This window comes from Ovis canadensis, chromosome 5, assembly GCF_042477335.2.
Source record: "Ovis canadensis isolate MfBH-ARS-UI-01 breed Bighorn chromosome 5, ARS-UI_OviCan_v2, whole genome shotgun sequence".
In the NCBI taxonomy this organism is placed as follows: Eukaryota; Metazoa; Chordata; class Mammalia; order Artiodactyla; family Bovidae; genus Ovis; species Ovis canadensis.
In genome coordinates, this window is record NC_091249.1 from 121,518,259 (window position 1) to 121,535,799 (window position 17,541).

The window sequence follows — 17,541 nt, forward strand, 5'->3', positions numbered from 1 at the left end:
GTGATAACTATTCTATAACAGATGCAGCAGTTCCAGCGTTTGGAATAAAGTAAAGCGAAACATCTGCAGTGATTTTACCAAATTCAAAGAAAATAGGTGGTAGAGATATGCTACCTGTGTTATTCTAAAGCCTTATTTATTTTGATTTTTTAAAAAAATCCTATCATTGGGTAGAACATAACTTTATATTTTATATATAGAATATATATATAAAGAATTTTCATATAAAGTTCTATATATAGAACTTATAGAACATAATTTTGGATTGGTACATAACTTCACAGTTTAGTCAAATGTATAAATGAAACCATGAGAATATGATAGATAAAACCTGAGGGAAAAGAGATAACATTTGATGATGTATAAGATATATGAACATCCTAATCTGTCCACTTTAAGAGTTTTGTGGTAGATTGAGAAAGAATCTTCATATAAAGTAATTCCTTGTCCTAGAATGTGGAAAATGTCCTCGAGACTTGTAGTTTTAAAGCAGTGGAGAGGAGATGTTTCTAAACATGGAAGTTAATGTTAAGTGGACACTGTTTTCTTCTGTTGCTTAGAACTGAACTTGGTAATCTGCTGTGCATTGTCTAAACTTATTTATAAAATGTAGTGAAACCAAAGTATCAATATACTTTGATATTTCTTTCCTGTCTGAACCCTGCCTGCTGATGTAGTTAATACGGAGGCTTGCAGAGATCTAACTGTTCCGCATTCTTGTTTTATCTTGACAGGAAGAAGACCAGAAGGCAGTCAGTTACCCTTCGCTCCTTAGCCACATAACCTCTTCTTTCCTGAATCACCCAGTCTTCCCAATGACAGAAAAGGCCCCTGTGCCCGCCCTCCAGCTGCTGGGCGGGTTCTCTCCCTTAATGTCACCTTTGCCCTGTGACATTCACCTGGTCAATCTGAGGACAGTGCAGTCGAAGGTATGTCCCCAAGCATGTCCATGGAAAACTGGCTTTTTATATTATACTTGGTGTAAGGGGGTGGGAGTAAGAAAACTGTGAGTTTTACTCTGCTTTAGGGAATGATTAAGAGCACTTCACCTTGAGGCAGCATCATTATGCCTTCTGTCTGACTGGTGCTGTAGAGTGCAGAGAATGTCCTTAGACTTATTTATTCTCATAACCGTCCTGTGTGGTGAGCAGATCGGGAAGAATCAGCTTCTGTTTACAGAGAAAGAAGCTGAAGCTGGCCTGAGGTCACATAACTAGTAGGTGTGAGAACAAGGAGGAGGAGGCCTGAAGATCAGCTCTGCTGGTGTTTGCCATTTGTTTCTGCCTATTAGCCAGTGTTTCTCAGGAGTTAGAGACAGAAAGCACAGTGTTCAATTATTTCTGTACCAGAGGCTTTGTACGTTTGTATCTGTTCTCCTAAAAAACATAAAAAATCCTAAAATACTCCTAAAACTTAGCATTGAGAAACCAGGTATGTAGGAGAGGTATAAAGATGTGCTAGAGGAAGTGACAAGGGAAGACTTTGTTAGGTACGGAATGTTAACTCAGATCGCTTGGGTTTACCTATATGCCCAATTTTAAAGTCAGATTGCGTTGAAAAAAAAAAGATGAGAGGTTTGGCATTTTTATGTTTTGTAGAGCTGCTTTGATATTGTGGACTGACATACACTTAGCTGGAAATAGTAAGTGGTTATGGATTCTGTGGGAAATATAAAAAAATTACCTGAGTGTGAAGAGAAGAGAGAGTTCATGTTCAAAGACAGCAGAAGAGGGAAAAAATGTGTAGCCTAAGAATAAAAAACTAAAGCGTATCAAATAAAGGAAGGATCAGCACATACAAACTTGGACGTTTAGTGCTTTAAAGCTGGGTGTCCACTACAGGGAGCCTGCGCCTGAGTGTGTGGGAGAGTACATGGACGAGGAGTGATGGCGTGCAAGTGGACGTTAGAGGCCTGTGCGTGCACCTCTGTGTCTCGGGTACACAGAGGATCATGCGCGTGAGCTTTAGGGTTTGTTCCGCACCTGCTGTGTGCCAGTTATCACTAAAGGCACTGAGGGGCGCAGCCATGACCCAAGCAGGCAAGAGCCCCTGCCTTTCTGAAGCTTAGATTCTAGTAAGAGGAGAAAAATGAAGATCAAAACTCAGAGAACACATGTTAGATGGTAATAAGCATGGTTTTGAAGGGGAAAAGGAGGGAAGAGCACCTTCAGGAGGTGGTTTGAATAGGACGGTTGGAGAAGGCATTGAGGAAAGATGATGAGGGAGTGGAAATCTGAAGGAAGTCGGGGAATAGGAGACTGCAGATTTCTGGGGGTAGAGTCGTCGGGAAGAGCTGCCAGCACACAGGACTGAAGGCAGGAGGTGCGGGTCGGGATGGAGGCGCCCCGAGACCTGGCGCGGGTCGGGATGGAGGCGCCCTGAGACCTGCACTTTCCTTTGGCTCCTTGCTGTGTCCCTCCACTGAGTGCAGAATCTGCACCCCGTAGGCACTGTGTAACCCTTTGTTGAACAAGTGCATCCTGAGAGCGCTCCCTCTAGGGTTTTGCTGTGGTCTTTGCGGGCCTACTCTGACTCAGGGAAAGAACACACTCGAGCTGGGAAGCCTCCCTGAGGTGACTCCTGGGCTCGAGAGAAAGATGCGAGAGAGTGGAGACGCCAGGCTCCGAGCCCCTGGCGCGCCCTCTGGGTGGGGATGGTGGAGGGCACTGGCCAGCGGAAGGCGCCCGGGGCTTTCGGGTCCTCAGTGGCCGCTGCTCCCTAGCCTCCCTTCTCGGGCAGCCTTTCCTGTGATGGTGTTCTGGAAGCAGCACCGGCTGGTTCTGTGGAGGCTTGTCCCTCTACAGGGTAGAGGCGGGGTGTCGAGTGCAGGGTCTTTCCCTCCAGGGTTTTCGCTTGTTTTCCAGATTACCTCTTTGTCATGGTGACCTGTTTCATTCATTTTCCCTGCTGTCGGCTGTCTTCCTGTGATACAGATCTAATCACTTTTGTGGTTGAAAATCCCATTGCCGGGACTTTGCCTGTGTTCCAGTGGTTCAGACTCTGCACTCCAGTGCAGTGGGTGGCTTCAGTCCCTGGTCAGAGCGCTGTATCCTGCACGTTGCGCCTGAGAGCCTGCGTGTGGCCACCAAGATCCCCCAGGCCGCAGCCAGCACCCAGGCTGCCAGCATAAGCACTGCCTCCCAGGGCCGGCTTCCCTGGTGGCTCAGACAGGAGAGAAGCGGCCTGCAGTGTGGGAGACCTGGGTTCGATCCCTGGGTTGGGAAGATCCCTTGCAGAAGGGAATGGCTGCTCACTCCAGTACTCTGGCCTGGAGAATCCCATGAACAGAAGAGCCTGGAGGGCTACAGCCCATGGGGTCGCAAAGAGTCAGACAGGACTGAGCAACTAACACTTTACTTTTCCCAGCTGGTTCGTAGCCGTGGACCCTGCAGGCTGGCCCCCACTGGCTGCGGTCACGTGGTGTCCCGTTGCCCCTCTCACCTCTGGGCAGACCCTCCGCTGCATGCCCACTGACTCCGCTGCCATGTATGAAATGGGCCTCATGGCAGATACGCCTGCTTCAGGTCTGGTGTGAGAAACGGGTGAGATAATGCTGTGAGAACTTTTGGAAACAGAAAGGTCTCACAGCTTTGTAGACACGCATTGTTGTCCTGATGATACTTAGAGTACAGGCCAACACAGGTGCAGACTGGGGCTTTAGCAGAGGAGATAAGCGGTTTAACAGTCTGACCAGGAAGAGCAAAGACGGAAATGCCATAGGCATAAGTTAATGCCTGATCACGTGGTCAGAACTAAGCATCTGGGGCTGTTTTGCATTAGATATATGGAGAAGGAAATGGCAACCCACTCCAGTATTCTTGCCTGGAGAATCCCATGGACGGAGGAGCCTGGTGGGCTGCAGTCCGTGGAGTCGCAGTCGGACACGATTGAGCAACGTCACTCACTCTACGTTAGGCATCAGTCGGTTCTGATTTCTGTGTTAGTCTTTGACGCTTAGCGCACATTTCTAACAGTTTAAAACCTTGCCAGGAACCCGAAGGGATTCTTTAAAGAACTGCTCTCCATCCCCTAATCTTTGATAATGGGAAAGTAATCATTGAAGGACGCTGATGTACATATTCATTCAAAGAAAACTTAGTACTTAAAAGGTATCCAGAGTAATTCCACGGTTATGCTAGAAGAAAGACAAAAGTGACTCAATCCGGAAGCCAGAGCTGGGCATTTTGGATCGTGTTCTTGTTTTTGGTGTGTTGGCATCTCCCAGCATAAAAGGATGCGTGCTCTGTTTAGAGACTGCAGTGCATTTTCCCCACTAAAATAATGTCGAGAGAGATTGGCCTCCAGGCAGGACTGGAGGTCTGCCTTGGCCCATCACCTCACTGTATTCCCATGAGAAAAGTGTCTGCAGACCTCCGAAACAGAACAGGGGCGCATGGCCCTTGCTGCCTGACCCCTCCTTCCGTAGCATGATGGGGGGCCCTCTGTGGCCTGCGCTCCAGGCCACTCTCTGCAGGCAGGTTCCCCTTCCAGCCCTGGGCTCCCCGCTCCAGGCCACTCTCTGCAGGCAGGCTCCCCTTCCAGCACTGGGCTCCCCATTCCAGGCCGCTCTCTGCAGGCAGGCTCCCCTTCCAGCCTGGGGTCCCCGCTCCAGGCCGCTGTCTACTGGCTCTCCTTCCAGCCCTGGGCTCCCTGCTCCAGGCTGCTCTCTGCAGGCTCTCCTTCCAGCCCTGGGCTCCCTGCTCCAGGCCCTGTCTGCAGGCTCTCCTTCCAGCCCTGGGCTCCCCTCTCCAGGCTGCTGTCTGCAGGCAGGCTCCCCTTCCAGCCCTGGGGTCCCTGCTCCAGGCTGCTGTCTGCAGGCTCTCCTTCCAGCCCTGGGCTCCCTGCTCCAGGCTGCTCTCTGCAGACTCTCCTTCCAGCCTGGGCTCCCCGCTCCAGGCCACTCTCTGCAGGCAGGCTCCCCTTCCAGCCCTGGGCTCCCTGCTCCAGGCCCTGTCTGCAGGCTCTCCTTCCAGCCCTGGGCTCCCCTCTCCAGGCCGCTGTCTGCAGGCAGGCTCCCCTTCCAGCCCTGGGCTCCCTGCTCCAGGCCGCTGTCTGCAGGCTCTCCTTCCAGCCCTGGGCTCCCCCCTCCAGGCCACTCTCTGCAGGCAGGCTCCCCTTCCAGCCCTGGGCTCCCCGCTCCAGGCCGCTCTCTGCAGGCAGGTTCCCCTTCCAGCCCTGGGCTCCCCGCTCCAGGCCGCTCTCTGCAGGCTCCCCTTCCAGCCCTGGGCTCCCCGCTCCAGGCCGCTCTCTGCGGGCAGGCTCCCCTTCCAGCCCTGGGCTCCCTGCTCCAGGCCGCTGTCTGCAGGCTCCCCTTCTAGCCCTGGGCTCCCCGCTCCAGGCCGCTCTCTGCGGGCAGGCTCCCCTTCCAGCCCTGGGCTCCCTGCTCCAGGCCGCTGTCTGCAGGCTCCCCTTCTAGCCCTGGGCTCCCCGCTCCAGGCCGCTCTCTGCAGGCTCCCCTTCTAGCCCTGGGCTCCCACTCCTGGTGGAGGAAGGCACTGTGTACTCAAAGCTCAAAGAGTATGTGGAGCCTGGGGAGTCTGCTAACCCCCTGAGGTTAGCAGCTTTTCCAGCTAAAGTCCTCAAACTCACTGTGTCCAGGTGACACCAGGGAGATTATAGAACAGACTTCGATGTCTTCATCTCTGAGATTCTGATTCTGTACATTTGGGGTGGAGAGCTTAGGAATTAGTAACTTTTAAAAACTCTCCTAGTGATTCTAGAAATTGCTGTTATCTGCATTTACTGAATTGGGAAAATAAGGTAGATTAAATAATTAAAATTAAATTACCTACCTGTGAATGGCAGAATCAGGAGCCACAACCAGCTCTTCTGAACCTGGGTGCTGACTGTGATCTCAGAGGGTCACATTAAGATTTCAAGATTTACCAAATCTGTTCTCAAAGTCCAGCTTTCCAGAAAAACAAACAAAACAGCAACAAAAAAGGTCCAGTTTTCAAAAATTATTCTATATTGATAGATGAGCTTGTTTTTACATAGACATATCTTGCTTTTCTAGTTTATAGTTTTTTTTTTTTAATTATGTCATATATTTGTAGTCAGATGAAGAGGAGAATAAACATCTCTTAAAACCCTGCCTCACAGCTGTATGGCCCAGCGTGCTCCAGCCACTGTTAGGAATGTAAATGTTAGCCTGCTCAGCCTGTATATATGGTGTCCAACTCTTTTCTCTTCATCACTCCCTTTTCTTGCACTGTCAACAGTCTGAGTTATAAAAAGAAGCTTCTATGAAGGTTTGAAAACTGGGGAATAAGAGTACCACTCAAGTGCACTAACTGGGAAAACCGCACCCTCAGGAGAGGGAAGTGACTTAGGGAGAGGAGAGCCTTGGGAGAGAGGATGCTGGGAGAATCTCACGGGAGGATGAGCCGTGGATCAAGCTAGAGTGAAAAGTTCCGTCTGGAATGCTGGCTTTCCAGGGATGAGGAGGAACTCACTTAAGCTGCTCAGCTCAGCATCATGGAGCCGTTGTGCCTGATGCTCTGAGCAGTGATATCTACTTCCTCTCTCTTTGCAGATTGTTTTCCCTGCTTTTATATTCAAATATATTTTTATTTCATTTATCCGTAGATGTGAAGTGAAAGTGTTGGTCACTCAGTCGTGTCCAACTCTTTGTGGCCCAGTGCACTGTAGGCCCCCAGGCTCCCCTGTCCGTGGAATTCTCTAGATGAGGATCCTGGTGTGGGTGGGCACCTCACCATCCGAGCCCCAGGGACGCCCTCATCCCTAGACACCTGTGTGTATGCCTCCGCTCTCTATCTGCACGTGTTGAATGTGACTCTCTGTTCTGTGTGGGGTTTATTTTGGTTTGTGCTTCACTCTTTCTTGCGGAGAATTAACCAGCCATTTCAATGTCAGCGCCGCCTACTGAATAAGGTCTTCTCTCAACTTTCTTTCACCACCCCCTCCTTCTCTTGTAAGAGGCAGTTTAAGGTTTATACTTTATTTTGCCTTTCTTAAAAGAATTGATTGGTGCTTTATTGATCTCCCTAGTTTCTGGAAAGGTGAAAATTGTTGGGAAAAAAATGTTCTTTGTTGTACATATCTGAGGACAACCATCCACCTTCCCCTTTCTTTCTGTCATGCTACCTTGTTGATTAAAACAGGATAACTGTTATTGACATTTTTACAAGTGCCCTGGAAAATGCATTTCTACTGGTTATTTCCTGTCTCAGGACTTGTATGTAACACAGTGTGAGATTTTCTAGCCTTGCCACCTGCCAGAATGCACTGAAATATGAGAGGTGTCTGGCATCGCCAAAGAATCTGAGCAGCTTGGAGCCGAGGCGTCGTCTGTGTGTGCCTTGCGCGTCCTCCGAGGAGGGCGGGCTCACACCCTGCTTGGAGAGTCCGGCCACAGTCTCGGCCCCTGTCTTCCTCAGGGGACAGTGTATCCACAGGCACCGTGGATGGTTTGCAGCAGTTACGGGTGGTGAGCCCCACAGGAGCGGCTCCGCTCTCACATTTGCAGAGCTCCATCCTCTGTGGGGGAGGAGCATCTCCCTGTTCCTTGGCTTAGAAGAGACCGTCTTCAGGTCTCTTAAATCTTTTAAAATGAGATGAGTGGATGGCTGGGCAGGTTGTAAATGGGTAGAAATGATAACTTCTAAACCTTTCTTTCTGAATGTTTTAGTAAATCATGATTTTAGTTCTGTTGGAACCATTGATTAAATACTCGCATTTTCCAGCCTGAGATCAGAAGCTGGAAAGTCTCCTTAAGTGATCTCCCTAAGTTGATAACCTTTTGTTGTATTAAGTCAAAAGCGACCCTCCTCCTTCCCCTCAAGCCGGTGTCCGTCTGCAGCGATGCGCAGCAGAGCGGAGGCAGAGAATGCAGCTGCGCCGGCGCAGGCTTGGGGGCCGGGCCCGCGGGGCCGAGGGCACTGCCGCCGCTCGCTGCCCGCTGTCCCAGAGCAGGCCCTGCGTCCTCCGACGCCAGTGCCCCCCCCAGTGGCCAGGCGGCAGTGAGAGTGTCACCCAAGAGAGGCCCCGTCAGGCTCCCGTAGACTGATAGTTGTCAAGCATGTAGAGTGGCATCTGGCACGTGGTGAGCACGAAGTTTTAACAAGGTTCTCAACTGTGATCGTTCAGTCATCAGCAGTTTCACTGTTACTAATGCTGAAATAAAAATATTAGCACTTTCTTTTTAATTGGAGAAAGTTGAAGTTTATTGCCACAGTAAATTTTGATGTAACTTTGATGTGTATTCCTTATATAGTTTATTGCTGATTTCTCAGGTTGCTCCAACACGACGTACCTAAGGCTGCCTCTGTCCCCAGCATTTGCACTGAGTGCTTTCTGTGAGCTTGATTTAGCTCTCAGGGCAGCGCAAGGAGAGGAGGCGGTGCCCGGGCCCCTTGTGTAGAAGAGGAAGGGGCACCACTCCCTGGGGGTGGTGGGAAACCTTCCGGGTCACACAGCCAGGGAGTGGTGATGCTCGGAGGCGCGCCGGGGGAGTCTGACTCCAGACGCCTGCTCACTGCCTTGTACTGCCCTCTGTCTGGGACAGTGCGGACAACGCTGGGCAGTACCCGGCTTGCTCTCTTCCTTTCTGCTCAGTAATAGTGGGATACTCATGGAAGGACGCATCACCCATTGGTGAGGAAAGATCATGAAAAGCGAAAGTGGCGTTGCTAGTATAACTGCTGTTTGCGTGCGAGAGGGAGTGTTTTGCGATCAGTGTCCTGTGCCTTTAAATATAGCCGTGCGTCTTTATGCTGCCTGGCTACTTCAGAGGGGTTGTGAGCGGAGATGACTTTATCCCTGCAAAGCATTCTGCACAGCCCTGGCGCACAGCAAGTGCCCAGCAAGTGTCAGCTGCAGGTACTGTTACTGTTGCTGCGCTTGGCCCTTGACCGCTGAAGGGACTCTTCCCAAGTCTCACCTGGTTCCCTGAATTTCCAGAGGGAAATGACAGCCTCAATCCCTTAAGCTGGTTCCTGCTGGAGCCAGACCATGCCTCCAGGCTAGCCTTCTCTGAGCCTGCCGACATCACTTGTAGCCAGATCTTGTTGCCCAGCCTTTCCTCAGTCCCTGGAGAAGTTTCATGAGCCCTGCTTAGTCTAGAAACTTGGTGTTGGTTTTTCCTTTGAGATAAGTTCTACAGTGGATTTTCCTGGTACAGCTTGGGAACATCCACGCAGTGATTGAGCCTCAACAGTGATCTGTTCTACAAAGACGGTGTGACACTCCCCCAGCACAGTGATGACGCAGTTTCAGGTTTATAAGCTTTCTTCCCCATGCCCCCGCTTTTTGAGGTCTGTATTTTATTAGCGTGTTAATGAATATAAAAAGAGGTCTTTCAAACTTTGTTTACTCTCCGAGAGTGTATGCTGTGACTACTTGCGGGCAACTGGTTTTCCTGCATACATACTCAAGTTAGAATCACAGTTTCCCTACTTTGAAAAACAGTTTTCTTGGAAATAAAATGTCTAGACAGACTTTGAAACTGAAAAACTGCTGCTTTGCCTCAGGTATTTTTGCTTGAAAACTGATCCTTTCATGAATATTTGATTTTTAAAAACTTGCCCAAGATGAATGCCATTTTATTAGTCTTTTAGTCCTTGTGAAAATGATGCAGTTTTAGTTTTTAGAGAAAGTAAAAACTTTTTTCCTGTAAGTGTAAATTAATTTGTATGACTTTAATCTCCAATTCTGCACAGTTTGTTAAAGTTAAGTCTCGATGGCAGAGTCCTGAGTGTCTCCCTTCCCATTTTTCTGGGTCTTCGTCAGTCTGCTAAAGACCTCGCACGGTCGTTACTCCAGGACAAATGTTTTGCAGGAATTTTCACAACACCTGCTTATCAGTGTTTTTTTAAGGATGGTCTAGATCCCATGGACGGAGGAGCCTGGTAGGCTGCTGTCCATGGGGTCGCTAAGAGTCAGACACGACTGAGCGACTTCACTTTCACTTTTCCTTTCATGCATTGGAGAAGAAAATGGCAACCTACTCCAGTACTCTTGCCTGGAAAATCCCATGGATGGAGGAGCCTGGTGGGCTGCAGTCCATGGGGTCGCACAGAGTCAGACACGACTGAAGCGACTTAGCAGCAGCAGCAGTGAGCTAAAATGGCCAGATGCCAAGGATAATAGTGATAAGTGCTTTTGGGGTTTAATTAAGAGGCTGTCTAGTTTGTGAATTTGAATCAGAACTCTTAGGACTTTGATGTATGGTTGTGGACATATAATTTAGGACTATCCTGACTCCTTAGTTACAAAGCTGTGATGCCAATAAAATAAATTTGGGAATAAGAAGTTAAAAGAGAATATTGTTTAACTTGTAACTGTTATGAAAATAACCACTGTTTATTTGATGGATGATGCTGATATAAATAATAATATATTAAGGTCTTTCTCTGCTCCAGACCCTGGGCTAAGTCCTTACTATGCTGCCTCTTTTTATCTTTTTTTTGAGGTCAGTTTTGCTGGCATCAGCAGCTAGTAAATTGCAGAAGTAGGCTACAGATCTTGGGCTGTCTGATTCCCAGCCCAGACGGGGGCCTTCTCATCTCTCCAGTCTCTGCGAGAGCGCAGCCTGCCCTAGGAGCTGGGCTGTTGCGGTGCTGTGACTGGAGGAGAGGAGGCACGCGGTAGCTCTACCGTACAGACGAGGAGGCCCGGCACTCAGGAAGAATAAGAGAGTGTTCCAGGGTTTCAGAATTGGCATAACTGCTATCCTTCTGTACACACTGAATACAGGGCTTTCTAATGTGCTATCTTCATGCTATTTAGGGACTATGAGATTGTTTGAAATTTCATTAGGAATCTTTATCATATTACTTCAGCTTGCTATGTGTGTTATGTGGTCCTGTGATGACTCAGAATCCCTAAATGACGTTTTTCTCTTCCTTCAAAAAAAATTTTTAGCAGTACCACTGCAAAATACCAGTGTAAAATGTCATAAAACAGGTTATTCCAGCCAAGAGTCTGAGGTGAGGACAGATTTAAATTGTTCAGTCACATTAAACTCAAATCAGTGTTGGGAATGCTGGCAGCTGTTCAGAAAAGATGTCTCTGTAGCACATTAAAAAAGCTTTATGCCCTAGTAAGGCTGACCAAGGCTTCCCTGGTGGCTCAGACGGTAAGGAACCCACCTGCAATGCGGGAGACCTGGGTATGGTCCCTCGGTTGGGAAGATCCCCTGGAGAACGGAATGGCTACCCACTCCAGTATTCTGGCCTGGAAAATTCCACGGACTGTATATAGCCCATAGGATCACAAAGAGTCAGCACAGCTGAGCCACTTTCACTTTCAACGTTGATCAAGAACCTCGGCATATTCACATCTGTGGTCACATTTTAAAAAAAAAGGGTAAATGTGTCTATACAGTAAGTGTGCATTGCTTAACTTTTCCAAAGATTTTATTTATCCATTTTATTTATCATAAACATTGCCTGGTTTAGAAAATGTAAAACTTATTAAATAGTTATAATTTTAAATGTTCAAGGACTTGAAGCATTCAAGGCATTGTTACTTGAATTGGGTGCAAGAAAGTGTATACTGATTGCTGCAGCTGACTTGTCATTTTTAGTGTTTTCCTTTTTTCTTGAGCAAGAAGAATAGCTTCTGTAATGTGAATTTAAATGATACATCAAGCCAATAAATGTGGCTGGCTTAGCAAGTGATAAGCATAACTAATTTGATTTAAATGTCTCTTATATAAAAATCATGAACCAATACATTGAAGATTAAAAATGTTAATGCAATTAACAAAAATTAGCATTCAGTGAAGAAGCACATTTCGGTTTTAAGATGGATGATACATCATTCAGTGGCCAGATAAGGACCAAATTCAGGTATACTTTATTCAGTTGATGGATTTATTAAAAGTAAGTGAAAATGAAACACTTTATTTGAAGAAACTTTGACAAACTGGTATGTAACATGTGGACAAAAGATAGCCCGTGTCCCTAGGAACCGTGGAGGAAACCGAGGCTTGAGTGACTTGCCAGGGACTCTCAGCACGTCAGCTGAGCGCCTGGGGAAGGCGGTGTCGTCGGGGAGTGGGCAGGCTCCGCACGGAGACTGAATGGGAGTGGACGGGCCTGAGGTCACTTTAAGATTCAGATACGGGAGCATTCGTGGTTGGGGACAGGGACGTCGCGGGTGTGCAGTGGGGTCAGGATTCGCTCTCAGCGTCCCCGTGGCATCTTGCTCTCTGCTCACTTATAGGTGGACGGCAAGCACTCCAGCGAGGCCGCCTTGATCCTCCACAGGAAGGGGTTTGACTGCCGCTTCTCTAGCAGAGACCCCGGGCTGCTGTGTTCCACAACCCAGGGAAAGGTGAGCCGAGAGCCTGTTCTCCCTGTTGATTTGGTGTGCTTTGAAAGGCTTACTTTCTGCAGATAATCCTGAGAAGGAGCGGTCTCATTGCCTCTCTGTGGACTCCTCACCCCAGCTTCCGGTTTGCTCGTTCTCCCTTCTTAAGGGAGCCCTGTCCCAGTGCCCAGTCTCCCCTCCTTGTTGACAGCAGACTGCCCCGGCAGGCAGGTCGTGCTTGGAGACGGGGCCTCGCCGAGTCTTAGCCTTTCTGCTTCCCACCCGCAACGCGGCTTCTGCCTACCCCTCTATTCCCACCTCTCTCAGACGCTCGGGTGTGACCCAGTTCAGCGATGGCAACCCCAGCTCCTGCGGGGGCCAGGTGACTGCAGGTGGCTCAGTCAGTAAAGAGCCCGCCTGCAGTGCAGGGGACCCGGCTCTGATCCCTGGGTGGGGAAGACCCCTGGAGGAGCGCATGGCAACCCCCTCCAGAATGCTTGCCTGGAAAATTCCATGGACAGAGGAGCCCGACAGGCTATAGTCTGTGGGGTCACAAAGAGTCGGACACGACTGAGTGACTGGCACACACACAAAGCGGGTGCAGGCTTGCAGCAGGGGTGGTGGGGACGAGAGACTGGCCGACGGGGTGACTCGGCGGAGGCCCTGGGGGCAGCTGGACTCCGCCCCCGCCCGTTGTCTCCCACGGCCGGATCTTCTGATTAAGCGGGTGTGCGTGAGTCCACCCTGTGCAGCCCAGTGGGTCCTCAGGCTGAGTGCTGACCGCCAGCTGCACCTTCTGATTTCTCTTCAAGCTGGCCTTGCTGGCGGTCCTCATCAGCCACTCTCGGAGGGAAGGGAACCTCCAGCCTTACGCCTCTGGCTCTGACAGGCTGGGGCTGTCTGCAGCATGCTGGCAGACCTCCCACACCAAGTCAGCTAGCCGACCCACTCTTGAAGACCTCTTAGACGGCGTGTCAGACAGACTCAAGGCAGTCCGTTCTGCCCTACGCAGTTGTCATGAGCATAGCCGAGGCTGCAGAAAGAGGGGAGAGTGAGGCGGTGGGGAGGCCGGAAGCTGCTTGGGGCGACAGGTGTCCATTCCTCCTGCCCACGCTGCATGTCATTGGCGCTCGGAGGAGCACTGATCTTTGTTGCTGGTTTCACTGCTCTTACTCTCTCCCTGCTCAGTGACGATCTGAGACATTTGAGTGTGAGCATTTGCACTCAAACACTAAGGTGTTGAGTCTTAAGGGGGTCATATGATCCAGAGAGACACACTAGAAGAGCCTGCCAGAAGTGAGAGTAGGTTTTTCCCAACGACCTTCCTACCCTGTCAGTGGCTTGCTTACATGAGGGCCTTCCTGGGGGGCCTGGGGCCTGTCTCCCGGCTTTTCTGGCTCAGGAAGATGGTGGAGAAGCACCCCTGTTGGGGTAAATGCTGACTGAAAGAGGGAGTGGCTGTGTTTCACGCTCTTGGTCTGTGTAGCCCTTCTTTCATTGAGAAGGGCCCTCGCATGCGATGCATTGTTAAGCAGCTGAGAGGGGCCCGGAAGACAGCGCTCCTGTTCCTGGGCTCCGGTCTCCTGCCAGAGTTCGTCTCGGTGCTCAGGTGTGTGGAGGTGGACTCAGTCTCCTCCCCTCCCCTGTTTTTTCACCCCTGCTTTTTCACTAAACGACAGTATTCCAAACATAGTTCTCACTGTGTCTCACGCTGAGTGTATAGGTGCGCACTTATCTTGCTTCAGAGCTATCCTGACCATGTACTTGTTTATCATTTACTTTTAGATACTGGTCCAGAAACTTTTTAGCACGTTCACTGTTGTGAGCATCATACCTTCGTCATTATCCTTGATGCATTCTCCTCCAGACGCCCGAAATATAAGTGAAATCAACTTGAGTCCCATGGAGATCAGCGCATTCCGAATCCGCCTGAGGTGAACCTGGCTTTCAGACGTGGATTTTCCAATCCGCCTCCAGCATTGGCTTTCACGTACTTCTGGGTTTTACGTGCAATGGAGAAGCACATTATTTCAGCTTCTGGCTACTGTGAGGACATGAATTCTGTGATTCTTTTTCTTAAACCAGTACAGTAGGAGAGAAAAAAAGCCATGCTACAAACTAGTTTTTTTTTAAGTTCCTCCCATGAACTACTATCATCGGTATGAACTGACGCAGCAAGCGAAGCAATGTCTAGAGGCGGCCCCTCAGCAGATTGCGCCTCAGGTTAAATGCTGACTAATTATATCTGCGTTGGGGGCTGTGAAGAGACTGTCCTAAGTATTCCTGTTGCTGACCCTTTGTTAGTTTTACAAAGATACCCGTTTTTACCAAAATGGAATAAAACGCTGGTGGGTGATAGCTAATGGCCAAAATGGTTGCGGTCGTTCATACGTGTCAGAACTATATGTGCTGGAACATGTGGGAAAGTGCAATCCATCACCCTGATAATATACAGTGTTGCTCTTACATGCTTTTCTACCACCTGACCCCTCCCTTCCTGTCCTTTGTGAGTATTTCCAGAAGTACCAGATTTTGAATCATTCAGTAGTAGACAAAGAGGCATATTTTCGTTACTTGACAATGTGGGGTAGGTGCAATTTAATCCATTGTCACTGAGCTAGGAGAAGCAATTCTACAGGTACCGTGACCTCTTCTGGGTACCACAAGGTGTCTTTTTACACAGCTCATTTGAATACAGATGTTCTGAGAAGGGGTTTTCTATTTTAAAATTATCATATCAGAATAAATGTGCCTTATTTTTTTATAAGTCTTGTTAAATCTTCTGGTGTCCATATTACTGTTGGGGGAAGGTGGGGAGTGGCTGGGGGAGGGGCGGGTACTTTCTATGACACATAAATTGTATAATTTTTGCCTGACAATGCTGGCCACGTTCTGATCTGTTTCATTAAATTTGTGGTGATGTTACTCTAAACATTTTGACTATTTGAATGTACTGAGATGTTAGAAAACAAAACAAGGAAGAAAAATATTGTTAATTAAAATATGCTGCTGCCAAGGAGACTGCAGCTTGAAGCTAGGATTTTGTAACAAGCAGAATCCGCATACTGTTTTCATTTCACAAAAGCTCACCATTTTGAAGAGAGAATGCTTTAAAATAGACCATTTTGAAACCCACTTATGTGTAACTCATCATAATTTATCATATTAAAGAATATGTTTGTTCAGTGAATTTCCAACTTTTGTACGTGCTAACCTCAAAATGAAGTTCTAAACCTATGTGCCATCACAGTACTTTTGATAAAATTTATTTGGGATCATTGTTAACTTGACATTAAAATAAAACCGACATTTAGAGTATTCCATTTTAGCATAGAAAGGATTCCTGACTATGTGCGCTGCTGGAAATTCTGTGTTAACTGATAGACTTAGTGTTTTCTGACTTTAAACTTCCGTCTCACCTCCTGCCATTCCAACATCTTCATACAGAAATAAAAACGTCGTCTGTTTTATGTCGCCTGAGTATCATCTGTGTTTTCAGTCAAGATGCAGCTCCTTAGATCACTGTTCCATTAAGTTCATAAACTCCTTTCGCCTTTAATAATTAAGGAAATAATACTAGTGTTGATGAAGATATTACAAGAGAGCAGTTTCTTGCAATAACCATGTACTGTAAGTGTCCTTCCTTGTTCTGGGGGGATAAACAACTAAAACAAAAAACGAACTTACTTTCTGTGAACATCTGCAGACGCTAGGATGGCCAGACACAAATCCCAGGAATAAGATCAGTATTTCCATCGCATCTTAAGTGTAAAACCTTCCTATAGGAGTTCACTGTGTTCTCGGGTGCAAGTGGCTGTACTTAATCGTTCTGGAATCTCTGATCAGTTGAAATAAAAAATCTCGATGCAATAACAGTGGTCTTGCCACTCCAGGCTGTTTGAGACGGGTCTGTCCTGCGCTCCGTCGGGGTCTTCTACAGTGTGTGTGGTCACCGGCTGCTCACAGGTAAAGCAGAAATTCCCTTTCACCAGCAAGTTTCTGCTTTTTATTTTTAGAATAAATCATCAGGGAAATGAAGAGAGGATGCTTTTGCTTTGGGTTGTGGTCAAGAACTGATTAAATGATCTAGTGTCCCTGGCGCACACTAATCGTACACTTCAGTGGCGATCTCAGTGGCATATTCGTTTGCTTAGGTTTTATTACGTTCATTATCACAGATGTTCAGTTGACCAAGTAGTTGATGACTTTCTCTTTTTTTTTTAAAATGTAATTTGGGGTTATAACTGCAGTGTTTGAGAACTCAGCATCTTTGTTTTCTGCAAATACTGATTAAAACAAAATGCTGTAAAACATGTTGTAAAACATTGTAATTACCTTCCACGTCTTTGTTGTATTTGTGCTGAAAGGTTTTCACATTCCTTTGTTTGGAAGAAAATCTTTGCTTTTATTTTGATTATGTTGCTTTCCTTGAAATCAATAGGTTTTGATATTTTCTCGGAAGATTTTATATCTCTTTGGGAATATGTAATATAAGATATCTAATAAAAGATAAATCTTACCATGTGCATGGTCCTCTAGAGTAGTTCTTAAATCCGATTTTGTAAACAAGGTATATTAACTGTTTCGGTGGGTAGAGTGGAGGAGTAAGGGCTTGTTTTGTCTTCTGTCATGAGTGAACTGCTCCTTCTTTGGTCCATTTCTGTTGGGTTGGCCAAAAAGTTTATTCAGTTTTTTCCTCTACGATGGATGGTTCTAGTAGCACTTTATCTAGGTGTCTTTATCTTCAGAACAGTTTTGTTAGATTGTGTTGTGACTATTGTCATATCAGCGTGTATTTTTTAAAAAATCAGTTGGCCATTTCAGTAATGAAGATGGAAGAAAAAGCAACATTTTGGACATATTATGCTTTACTCAAGAAAGGTAAAAATACAACTGAAACACACACAGAATATCTGTGCAGTGTATGAAGAAGGTGTTGGGACTGATCCAGCTTTTCAAAGTGGTTTGCGAAGTTTCATGCTGCTGTTCCTTGCTGGACAGTATTGCACAGCCATGTACACCAGTTGATGCTGATCGCAGTCAAAGGGAGGCGTTGAGAGCAATCAGCGTATGCCACAGGGAGGTCGCTGCAGCTCTCAGCATGCCCAAACCAAGCGCTGAGAACCGCTTGCGCCAGCCTTGGTTATGTCAGTTGCTGTGATGTGTGAGTTCCTCGTAAATGAAGAGAAAAACCTTCTTGACCATCTTTCCACGTGCAGTTCTCCAGTGGAAGGTAATGAAAATGTTCTGTTTTTAAAACAAATC

At 47.6% G+C, this 17,541-nt stretch overlaps 1 protein-coding gene across 1 annotated transcript in view; it reads left to right on the forward strand.

Moving 5' to 3' along the window:
• Positions 1 to 16,802, forward strand: part of MAN2A1 (mannosidase alpha class 2A member 1) — a 198,256-nt gene extending 181,454 nt beyond the window's left edge. The window contains exons 20-22 of the mRNA XM_069592653.1: positions 735 to 929; positions 12,190 to 12,300; positions 14,062 to 16,802. Coding sequence (XP_069448754.1) covers positions 735 to 929; positions 12,190 to 12,300; positions 14,062 to 14,214 — 459 coding nt within the window. The 3' untranslated portion in view covers positions 14,215 to 16,802. The remainder of the gene's footprint in view (positions 1 to 734; positions 930 to 12,189; positions 12,301 to 14,061) is intronic.
• The last annotated feature ends 739 nt before the right edge of the window (positions 16,803 to 17,541 follow it).